Raw genomic sequence first — 12,851 nt, forward strand, 5'->3', positions numbered from 1 at the left:
ACAGCAGGTAAGCTAGCGTGTCCACGTTGTGGGAAATATATACAAGCATTCAGGCTAAAGAATGGTAAAAAGATGTCATAGTTTGACTGTCATAAACGATTCCTCCAATCTAATCACCCATATAGAAAGGATAAGAATAAGTTCAAGAGCAATCGTGTAGAGACAGAAGGTCCTCCTCCTACTCAGAATGGTGAAGAAACTTTAACGAAAATTGAAAAATTAGGTTTGGTAAAGGTGACTGAACTAAATGATGATGATGTAAAAAAAAGCATGTGGCAATGATGGTTGGAAAAAGAAAAACATATTTTGGGATTTACCAGATTGGAAACAAACCTCATTAGACATAATTTTGATGTTATGCATATTAAGAAAAATGTATTTAAGAACTTTTTATACACTGTAATGGATGTCAAAGCGAATATAACAGACAATTGATCAGCGAGAAAATATCTAAAACTCTATTGTGGGAAGAGAAAAGGAATTGAAGAAGAGCAAAGAGGGTACTATGCTCTAGACAAGCATAAAAAGAAGTCCATATGTGAATATGTGGAGAAATTGCGTTTCCCCGATGGTTATGTTTCTAATTTGGGGAGGTGTGTTGATATGACCGGATGTAGGCTGTTCGGAATGAAAAGCCATGATTTTCATTAATTTTATGCAATGATTGATGTCGATTGCATTTCGTGAGATGTTTCCAAAAAATGTGAAGGAAGCATTAACAGAGTTGAGTCTTTTCTTCAAAACATTAACTACAACATCAATCACTACATAAGACATGGAAAGGATTGAAGCCGAGATCCCAATAATTCTATGTAAATTAGAGACCATATTTGTCCCTGGTATTTTTAACTCCATGAAACATTTACCCGTACATTTTCCATACGAAGCTAAGATAGCCGGTCCCATCCAATATCGTTGGATATATCCATTTGAAAGGTTTGTTCGTTACATAAGAATGTATGTTCCAATTTTTGTACGTCATAACTCTAACTTAATTTACATCTTTTTTACTATAGATATCTGAATCAGTTGAAAAAAGATGTGAAAAACGAAGCTCGAGTGGAAGGGTCCACTATTAACGCGTACTTGCTTCGTGAAGCATCGATATTTTGCTCTCATTATTTCTAGAGTGGTATACCTACAGTTAATAGAAAGTTTCATCGAAATGATCATGGAGGAGGAGATGAGCAATCTGATGATGATGACAACGAAACTTTAGATATATTTTCATATCCTAGTCGTCATTATGGAAATTTGAAGATTAGAATGTTGTCTAATGAGGAATTCAATGTTGCCCATTCTTACATACTCTTTAACGAAGATAACATTAAAACTTACATCGGGTAAAATATGCTTGTTTTAAGATAATATATTCATTTGCTGTTTAATTTCTCCAAATAACATTAATTAAAATGCTTTTGTTTATTACATCATAGCAGTTGAAGTGGAAAGGAACTCTGAAATATGGTTTCAAAACTATGTGGGCGATAAAGCTTTTTATTATTATTATTATTGTTTGTTATATATGGTTATAATTAGTGCATCACCATTTGTCATGTAGGCACGTAAAAACAAGATAAATAACAAGTATATATTTGACCTTTCTAGAATGTCATTGAGGACAGTCAAATTATATAATGTATACTTTGTCAATGGTTACAGGTTTCACACAGAAGCTCCCGGTCTGAACCAATCAACAATGAATAGTGGATTGTGTATTAGTAGTCAAGGAGGTGACTATTATGGTCAGGTAATGGAGATTTTAGAAGTCGGGTACCCTGGTTACCCAAGGAAAATCACAGTTTTGTTTAATTGTCATTGGTATAATCCAACACCTAACATAAAATTTAAGGTTCACAAAGAATATAACTTGGTCGAAATAAACATCAAAAGAAAATACATTGATTCCAACAATGGAACATACCCATTGGTATATGCTGTTGTTGAGAGTGAAAACACTTCAAGTTGGAAATAGTTTCTTCAGTGTCTTGGAGAATATTTTGACTTGTACTCAATATCCAACTTCACCTTTATCAATGATAGACAGAAGGTATTATATTTACATATAAGATTGTTTATTTGGTTTCATTACACACTAATGCTAATTACTCATATGATTTGGTGAAAACAGGGTCTTCTACCAACCATACCAGAGTTTGAAGTTATAATGATAGAGCTAAGGAATTGTGACATCGAAGCATATCAGTGGCTCTTGCAAATACCTCCACACCGTTGGCCTAGAAGTCATTTTTCAGGTATTCTGTCAATTTCTTTTCTTACTCTTCATTATAATATAGATATACACTAACTGTTATTTTGTTAATGAACTACTAGGTATGGCAATTTCAGACATGTTATTGAATAACCTCTGTGAAGTGTTCAATAGCAAACTTGTGAATGGGAGAGACTAACCCATTATCAGCTGTTTGGAGTTTATTAGAGAGTACCTTATGAAGAAAGTGTGTTATGTGATGAAGGTGTTAAACAAGTATCAAGGTCCACTAACTCCAACTGGTACTAAGATTTTGGAATCAAACACAACACTTGTTAGCAAGTGTTGAATCTATATGCCCAAGAATCATTATGCAGTGACATTGCTAATAATATATGATCGTATAGGGTCACACCTTTATAAAGTTGGTACATTTTGTACATTTATTATTAATATGATTATTAATAAATAATATTAATTCTTGTAATTTAATTAGGGAATAATTATTGTTTTGTGAAAATAATAATTATAACAGAGTATAACTAGTTATTATTTCATATGGTATGAATTAATAAGTAATGCACAACCTTTTAGACTAGTTGGACTCTTTTATCTTTTACCTAAAGAAAAATTTTATATTTTATAAACTTTGAGTTTATAAAAAATAAAAGAATCCTTCTCTTTTGAAGGGTATGGCCGAAAATCTTATTTAAAGCATGGAGGTTGCTTGTCAACCTCCATAGCATGTCTCCCATGCTTCTAAAGGCTACCATTACTTTATAGTATTTTAATGGAAAGCCCTTACTTTGCATGGGATATAAAATGAGAGCTTCATGCATGAAAATTGGCTGGTTTTTTGCTTCTTCCTCCATATGGTCGAAACCTCTCTATATCCTCCTCCTCTCACTCTTTTGAAGTTAGTTTGGTGGTTTAAAACCTTCCTTGAGTTGTCTCCTTTAGTGCTTATTTGAGTTAAGCACTTAAATGCATACGACACTAAAGAATACAAGAAGGAACTAGCATTCCAAGTTCCTTACTCTTGATGGTGGATACACATAGAGAAATCATATTCTTTGATTTTTGCTATCTTCATCAACACCACAACTCCAAGTGGATTCAAAGGCTTCAAAGGTTGTCATTCTAAAAACTCTTTGGTTGTTTTTTTATTTCATTCTAACCTATATAAATGGATCCATCATGGTTTGGTTTCGTTATAAACTAAAAATAAACTTGTTATTTTTTAAAGTCTTCCGTTGCCGTTTTTGTGAAAACCAAACTTATATTTTATATCAAAACCCATCAGTGGTATCAGAGCCACTTTTATATGTTAGAATGATTTTTGATGTTTAATAATAATTGGTTTTTGGAAAACAAGCATGAATTTCCTTTGGTTAATAAAAATCTATATTTGTCTTCTTTGGCAACTTATTGGTTAAAATTGTTTATTTTTATATATAACCATTTTTCATGCATTTTGGTTATATTAAAGTTGTCTTAGAAAAAAAAACAAGGAGTTGTTTGTTATAATATTTGATATGTTTTTGTGTATAAACAAGCCATTTGGACATTTGTGTTGTGTTTGGTTGATATTTATTTATTCATAAGATGTAATAGATAAATATGTATTTTTTTCATTTGTTGATTTGTTGTAATAAGTTAGTTAGACTAGTTGTATTTCTTTTTAAATGTAACAAGATTAAGAAATGACCTCCTTGAAGATGACTTAACCATTTAACACCATAATCCCGACCATAAGCTTCTACTTTTAGTTTTGGGCTTAATTATAGTTTTAATGGTTTAAGTGTTGCAACTTTCACAACATGAAGATTTGAAATCATTTTGCAAGCAAGAGTTGACTTGGCAAGTGGGAGCTTGAAAACCTTTTGAAGCATCCCTTAAGTCATTTAGGAAAGACTTAACAATTCTTGTGATGGCTCACAAAAATTATTACTAGACATAATTTGGTTTACACACATTATAATGCATATGATGTTTATTTTTATGTTATTGTATGTTTATGTTTTGTATATGAAAATGAGATTTACATGTCAAACAACATTTTAAAATAAGATAATATGACTTGGAGTTTGAGTAAAAAATATTTAAAAGATAACATAAAATGTTTATAAATGAATATTTATAAAAACATTCTTACCGTTTACCGGTTAAAAATCGTTTTTCATTGAAAATTGTTTTATTGTAAAACTTATAAATAACCAACTTTAAAATATTTAAAATGGTTTAAAAGGTGTTTAAACATTATATAAACTCCATGTATTTATAATAAATAAGAATTTTATTAAAAAGACTAAAATCGGTTTATAGCGTTATAACGACAAATAATACAACTAGTGATTATTTTTGCGTCAAAACTTAATATATGATATTGGTGTTTTAAACATAACGCAACATGTTGATATTATGTTTTATGCATACCAAATGAGATTTAAAACATAAGTATCTTCACCCAAGTTTTGGTTTATCAAAGTATGACTTTTATCATAAGATGCATAAAATTAAGTTTATAAAATAAAATGAGTTTATTCTATAAATTCATGAAGTCATAAGTTTTTGATTGCTTAAAGGACATTTAAAATAGTGATTTTAGAACTCATCCAAAACTCCAAGTCTTAAGTATGAAATAAAGTTTTATTAAGACTATTACTGGTTCTTAAAACCGATCTACGAATAAACTTTAAAATACCGGATTTTAGTTTATAATTGATCGCGGCTAATGGCAAAGAAAAATGAAGTTTTATTTGGCGTCTGAAGAACCTCATAACAAGTGATATGAATTTTACAAAAGGGTACATGAATTGTTGGATGCATGCAATATTCATGAGACCATGTTTTTATAAACTATAATTGTAAAACATATATAAAACCTTTTCTTAAAATGCAAGTCATTGTCATCCTTTTGAAAAACACTCAGTATCATTTGTATGGTCTTAGTATCATAGGGCCATCTAGTTACTAGGATTGTCTTATGATGTTCGTGATAGTTTAGTAGTTTCTGATTTCTAAAGGGTCACCTTGTCTCTGGAAAGTTACAATACTACAAGTTGTTTCAAATAAGATTATTTGATCGGAATCTTGTGTGATAAAGGTCACCTAAGTATGAGAGGTTCGAGGCATAGATGAGATAAACATTCCAAGTTAAGTAATAGTTGTTAAGGATCCAATAATCTAGAAGTTACATATTGTATGAAATTGGTAATCGCTACCTACCGAGCTTTGATTAAGTTAATGGGATAAAGGTCACCTAAATATTTACTTGTTTCGTTACATGGATCCTAGACATTAATAGATTAATGTTTTAAGAAACAATAAAAGGTATTAATTTTTAAAGACTAAATATGGAAAATACTAAATGAAACTTTGTTAAATTCTGTTGATAACTGTTAATAATTTTACGCCCTGCAAAGTCCCTTTCTTGTTGAGTTTCGAGAGATAGTAACATTTTATGATTATAATTTCTTTTACTGGTATAATATCTTGAGGTTCTACCTTAAGGATTAATAGAAATTATATATACTAAAAGATCTCATACATGAACAACCTCTGCAAACCAGTCAGTCTGATCATGATACTTTGATGGAAGTATTATTGTGATGATGTTGATGTTTCTCACATCATACTGGAGTAACTAACCTTGACATGCAGAAAATATTGGATAATTATGCAACATATCAGATGTCTCATCAAGTAAATCAGATATTCAATCAAAGCAGTAGAAAGTGCTTCAAGTCTGTTCAAGCATTGAATAAAGGAAGTCTAAGAGATTGTGTACTCAACTAGACTTATAGTTAAGTTAAGGGAAATACAACATAAACCCAAAAATCAAGAAAGGACCAAATGATTAGTGTTGTTTCTATTGTGGAAGAAACTAGACACTAAAAGTGGAATTGCTCATCTTATCTCATCGAGCTAAAGAAGTTTGACTTGGACAAGACTTCAAATATCTATATGATAGAACTATTTATCTTTCCATCATTCACTTGAGTGTGTTATACTTCAGGTGACACAGATAATTGATATTATGTGCCGATGATTGGAAGAAATAATCAACTGATTACAAACGAATGATATTTCGTGCTGAAGATATAACAAGTGAAGTTATAGTCTTTATTTAAACAATAGATGTTTTGTACCTATTCTTATAGGGACATGTAACAATTGTAATTTATGAATAAATCTAGAATTACTTATCATTTAATGGATGTTCACATTCATGTTCAGAACGATGTATTATGTGTTAAAGAATATTTTCTCATAATGTTAATTATGAAGTAAATCTATAAGCTTTCATTAAATTGATGGTCCTAATAATAACACCTAATTAATCAAGTGATATTTGATTTGAACTTATCTATGTCATAATCATCATGAATATATAAACAAGAAATACATATACCAACTTCAAAAGGATGGAATTTTTGAAGTCAAATGAGCTTGATTCATTTGATATATGTGGATCCTATTTATATGGGAAGATGATTCACAAGTGTATTTATCTATTAATAGTTAAAGAACAAAAGGCTTAAAAAGGAATTATACATAAGTGATGTATGTAATCTTTTCAATCCATGAATAGATTTAGTGATAGATACTTAGTCAATTTCACTAACAACTTTTATTCGCTATTGTTGAAACCTTTGATTTGATCAAATTGTTTCATACTGAAGATTGAAATACAACTTAATGAGATCATCATTAACATTTCATTGTGATAAAGAAAACGAGTTTTGTAAACCAAGTCTTCTTGGAACATCTTAGGAGTTGTGGAATTGATTCACAACTCATTCCGTCAAAAACACTCACTCGTCATTAGTATGGTTCTTGTGGCACCAGATCACCTGGTCAATTGGATCTATCTTTTGATGTTCGAGGTAGCCTTCGAATTCTCTAGTGGGATAGGGTCACCTGGCCACTAGTTGAATGTCGATGGTACACGTTTTTGAAGAGGATAAAACATAGACCTTTTCAGCCTATTATATGATGTTTTAAAAGAACTATTTACTTTAAAAAAATTTGGAATTATGCTCACTACAACAGATATAAATTGAATATATATTTTCCAACCAAACAAGTAGATTTAATACTTTCATTAGACTAAGGATATAATGGTTTGTCCTTATCTAAAAGGTATGGAGTTATAGAGCTTATGTTAGACAATGATCTTAACCACTCTAGCATCTACTAATGCATTTCTATAGACTATTATAAATGATTGTTTAAGATGAAGTCTCCACTAATCCCACTAATTGTCATTCCATAAGACAAGTGCTTAGAAAGTTCTTTTTCTAAATGGGATCAATTTGGAACTTTAAGAGCTAAAGATCCATAAGATAAATGCATTATAGTTTGGAACTAGCAAGTTTTCAACAATTGTTGAATTTGCTCAATAGTTGATGAGAAACTAATAAAACACATAGAGATGCATTAATGTGTGATTATCAAGTATGAGTTTGATTAATCTTCCTCGATATATTATGAATATAAAGAGTTAGTGGGTTTTCAAAGGAGAAAACATGCATGAATGAAAATCCTTCCATATTTAAGCTAACATCTCAAAGTAAGAATCTTCTTTATTATAAGATATATATTATATAGTGTGATTTGATTATAAATCAAGATGACTCTAGTGTTTTCTACAAACCTAGTGGGAGCGCAGTAACATTCCTAGCCTTATATGTAGCCAACATACTAATTCATGGAATAAGGATATATATATATATATATATATATATATATATATATATATATATATATATATATATATATATATATATAGAGAGAGAGAGAGAGAGAGATCATGGCATCTTAAATGATTAAGTAAAATTACATTAATTGTAAAGGATCTTAAAGAGCTTAATAAATGACTCTAAGAGAGTTTACCTTGTCAAATACCACATGACATGATTTTGAGCAAAATCCTAGTGAAAATGATTTGAACTAGATAATATGACTGTATTCCATATGCTTCTGCAATTGGATTAATCATATATGTCATGATTATGCATAAAGTCCAAATAAGTCGTATGCTTAGAGCATGTTGATTAATACCTGTATAATCTGAGAATAAGTCATTGTGTGACTTATAGGAACATTCTAAAAGTACTTACGAGAACTGGAGAAATATTCCTAATATGTGGAGCATTTGAAATAAAGTTATGTTTAAATCTGTTAGACATGTGCTAAACTTTGAAATAGATTGAGATGACTCTCAGTCACAATCGGGTGTATCCTTATTATGGATGAAGAGAAAGTTACATGGATAGTGTTTCCATGTAGATTTTAATTACAGTTACACATCAGAGTAAGAGTACATTGTGGTTTGGAGAACCACAAACTAAGATGCTTAAAGTATAGTTCATTGAGACTATGAATAATACGCTAGTATTGGCATCTAAGTCATATTTAAGCATTTAATACATTCTGAATTGTTTTATATATATATATATATATATATATATATATATATATATATATATATATACAACTGAAAATGTTTGTATTCGCAAAGTTTATACTAATCAATTTTGTCAAATCTACTTAACAAAGATCCTTCATTAGTCAAAGCATGAAAGTCAAGTTGGTGCTATAGGACCTTGTTAATATCAGTAGATGTATTTGATTGAAATTTAGTATCTGGATATTGGAACAATACAAGCAACATATATTGTAATGAATTGATATATTAGATATGAGTCTTTCATTAAATATTTGTTGTGTTCTATATTAGCATGTTTGAATCCTTGAATAACCACGTTATTCTGAATGTCTTTAGTCATTCATAGTTGTGGGAGCATATATGAGGTAAGACTAATATGAGTGGATTGGTTGATTTTCATGGAGATGTAAATAGCAAGAGTTGCTACCAACTTCGTAGGTACTTGATTAAGAGAATGAGTATTGGGCTTAACCCGCATCAAAATCACTTTGTGGATCATATTCATGAGTGATCTTTTGATCAAAGTTGTATCTTTGTATTCTTGGACCTGAGATACATATTTGAAATGTAGGAATTGTTGTGCTTTGACATGGTTTAACGTTATTCCGTAAAAGGAAGTCATAAGGGCCATCGTTGGGTATGACATGAACTACATTGATGGGCGTAATTAGTCAAGATGGGATTTGTCCCTCTTATTCGTTGAGAGTTAGACATCTAAGGCCTTACTCAAAGTTGAACACTAAATGAGATTGATTGTGATCCATATCTCATGTTCGACATGATGTCTGAGAAAAAGGAATAATTGATATCAAACCTTTAGTAACAATTGTAGCTTAGAGCTCCTAGAATCGGTTGTTGATGAGATGACACCCTTCATATATTGTTACGGGCAGTAGCCCGTTACTAGACGCCATCTACTGTCTATATCAGTTTGTAATGAATCTTGTGCAAGTGGAGTGACATTATGTCTATATCAGTCTGTAATGAATCTTGAATATATATGCCCAAGGATCATTATGGAGTGACATTGCTAATAATATATGATCCTATAGGGTCACGCCTTTATCAAGTTGGCACATTTTGTATATTTATTATTAATATGATTATTAATAAATAATATCAATTCTTGTATTTAATTAGGGAATAATTATTGTTTTGTGAAAATAATAAATATAAGAGAGTATAACTAGTTATTATTTCATATGGTATGGATTAATAAGTCATGCACAACCTTTTGGACTAGTTGGATTCTTTTGTCTTTTACCTAAAGACAAAGTTTATATTTTATAAACTTTGAGTTTATAAAAAATAAAAGAATCCTTTTCTTTTGATGGGTATGGCCGAAAAACTTATTTAAAGAATGGAGGTTGCTTGTCAACCTCCATACCATGTATCACATACTTCTAAAGGCTACCGTTATTTTATAGTATTTTAATGAAAAGCCCTTACTTTGCATGAGATATAAAATGAAAGCTTCATGCATGAATATTGGCTACTTTTTTGCTTCTTCCTCCATATGTCTGAAACCTCTCAATATCCTCTTCCTCCTCTTCCTCTCTCTCTCTCTCTCTCTCTCTCTCTCTCTCTCTCTCTCTCTCTCTCTCTTTCTTTTGAAGTTAGTTTGGTGGTTTAAAAGCTTCATTGAGTTGTCTCCTTTAGTGCTTATTTGAGTTAAGCACTTAAAGGCTTAAGACACTCAAGAATACAAGAAGGAACTACCATTCCAAGTGCCTTACTCTTAATGGTGGATACACATTGAAAAATCATATTCTTTGAATTTTGCTATCTTCATCAACACCCCAATTCCAAGTTGGTTCAAAGGCTTCAAAGGTTGTCATTTTAAAAATTCGTTGGTTGTTTTTTTATTTCATTCTAACCTCTATAAATGGATCCATGATTGTTTGGTTTTGTTATAAATTGAAAATAAACTTGTTATTTTTTAAAGTCTTCTGTTGCGGTTTTTGTGAAAAACAAACTTATATTTTGTATCAAAACCCATCAGCAAGTATCATGTATGATGGAATGGGGGGGGGAAGTATCGGGTTAAAGGTCCATTGAATGATCAAAATGTAGTAGACATGGAGCAAAATGAGTGTACTTGTAGAAAGTGGGAGCTTACTGGAATTCCATTCAAGCATGCAATTGCAACCCTAAATGAAATGGCAGACAATGCTGAAAAGGTGGGAGAACTATCAACCTATGTGCATACGGTGTATTGGATTGATAAATGGAAAGAGATGTACTCTTCCAAGGCGGAGCCTATCAAAGGTAGAGCCATGTGGCCTAAAAGTGACTGCCCAACAACTCTTGTGCCTCAACCACACAACAAAGTTATAGGCAGACCAAAAAAGAAAAGGAGGATTACAACAGAGGAAAGGATTGAAATTCAGCAACGTAAGAGCCAAGCAAACAATCAAAGTTAGAATGAAAGTGAAACTCAAAAGCTGAGCAAGAAGTTTTTTACTGTGACATGTAGTAAGTGTAACCACAAGGGACACAATTCTAGGACCTGCAATGGCCAAGGTGGGAATTGATGATTTGATATTCTGAAGAGGGAGTGTTTCTGCAAGTATAAGTTTAGTATAACTTTATGTTCAAGTACTTTGGTTATTTATGTTAGATAGGACTTACTAATGCAATTTAGTCTTTTTGGTAATGATTGTGTTTTGGTAATGTACTTTAATGCCTTTTTTGGAACAACGTAATCACCACTCTTGGGATTAACCTGTTATGGTATGTTATTGCTTTATTTTATCTTGTTTTATATATACATGCTTTATGTCAACTAGTAACTTGTTATAGCAATGCACTCAATATATGCATGGTTTGTGTACACCTTTAGAACATGTTATGGTAATGTTGGTAGTATATACATATCTTACAATTGCATATTCAAATGAAGATAAAAACCATTATAATTGCATATTCATCTCAAGATAAAATCATTACAATTTCAAATTCATATAAAGATAAAACCATTACACTTCCATTTGTCATAAAACCATTACATATCCAATGATCCAAAAAACAACACTTACAACATATATAAACCAACAATACACCTTCTAACAGCAAAAGACAAGATTTTCAAAATATATAAACCACCATTAAACTTTCTAGCACCAAAAGACAACATTTTCAGGTGGTTATTACCAACAAGAAAGCCCTAACCTCTAATTCCTAATTCCAAAACACCACAAACAACAGAAACAAGATCCACGAGGCAAGCAAGTACATCGTCAGCTGACCCACTTCAACCTCATGCATGTTGATTATTCTCAACAGCCTTGGTATGATAGAAGTTGATCTTTGACACATAGGGGAATCGACCCACCCCAAAAATCCACATCTAGATCCCTATAGACATACAAAAATGTAGAAGAGTTATTGCATGATTAACAAAATAACATAACATAATATGAGTTTGCTTACCATTTTAGGGCATGCATAGAAACTACAACCGGGGTTTCGTGAAGGCCAGGAGGTTCGTACAACAACAACATTCCCACAGAAACAGAACACCATTTTTGAAGCTTCTAACAGTAGAAGGAGATGAGAGACGAAGAAGACATTTTGTTGCTGCTTCTTTGTAAATCAAAATGAAGAAGATGAAAGAGATTGCGTATGAGTATGTATATAAATAAAGAAATATGATATTATTTAAAATAAGGAAGTAAAAGACCAAAAAACCCTCACATGGAGGGCACGTGATGGCTCTAATGGCTCCAAATAAACGAAATAAGACGGAATGAACTAAAAACCCAGAAAAACCTTGATTTTGGAAATTCTATGCAAGTGGGAAAATTTTTGGACCCAATCTAAAGTTTTTTGAATACCACAAGGACCAATCGTACAGTTTTGTCTTGATAAAATTTTAACGGAATAAAAAAAAAGTAAATATTTTGTAGCAAATGAAGCTTGAAGTTGAATATACCCACCGAAAATCAGCAAGAAAGTTCAACCATCCATATTAGTATACATGGAAACTTTTGGGGTGGACGGTCCAAATTTTATTGGGGTTTTCTATAAGTATCCCCTTCCTTTTCCAATTACACCCCCTTGATTTGATTTTTTTGTCTTTTGTTGCTTTTTTTTTGTTTTTTTTCCTATTTTGTTTTTTTTGTTGTTTTTAATTCTTTTTTAATTATTATTATTAATATTGTTATTATTATTATTATTATTATT

The 12,851-nt window shown here is 31.1% G+C and overlaps 1 protein-coding gene across 1 annotated transcript; it reads left to right on the forward strand.

Annotated features, from left to right (window-relative positions):
- Positions 1-10,744: 10,744 nt before the first annotated feature.
- Positions 10,745-11,089, forward strand: LOC145112317 (uncharacterized). Its single transcript, XM_079048495.1, has one exon. It carries the CDS (start codon positions 10,745-10,747, stop codon positions 11,087-11,089), a length of 345 nt encoding a protein of 114 aa, XP_078904621.1.
- The last annotated feature ends 1,762 nt before the right edge of the window (positions 11,090-12,851 follow it).

This window comes from Lactuca virosa, chromosome 1 (genome assembly GCF_052849685.1).
Source record: "Lactuca virosa cultivar CGN04683 chromosome 1, Lactuca_virosa_CGN04683_v6, whole genome shotgun sequence".
Taxonomy (NCBI): Eukaryota; Viridiplantae; Streptophyta; class Magnoliopsida; order Asterales; family Asteraceae; genus Lactuca; species Lactuca virosa.

Excerpts from the sequence above, each read along its gene's own strand:
- LOC145112317 (XM_079048495.1), top strand. The coding sequence starts at position 10,745 with ATGGAGCAAAATGAGTGTACTTGTAGAAAGTGGGAGCTTACTGGAATT.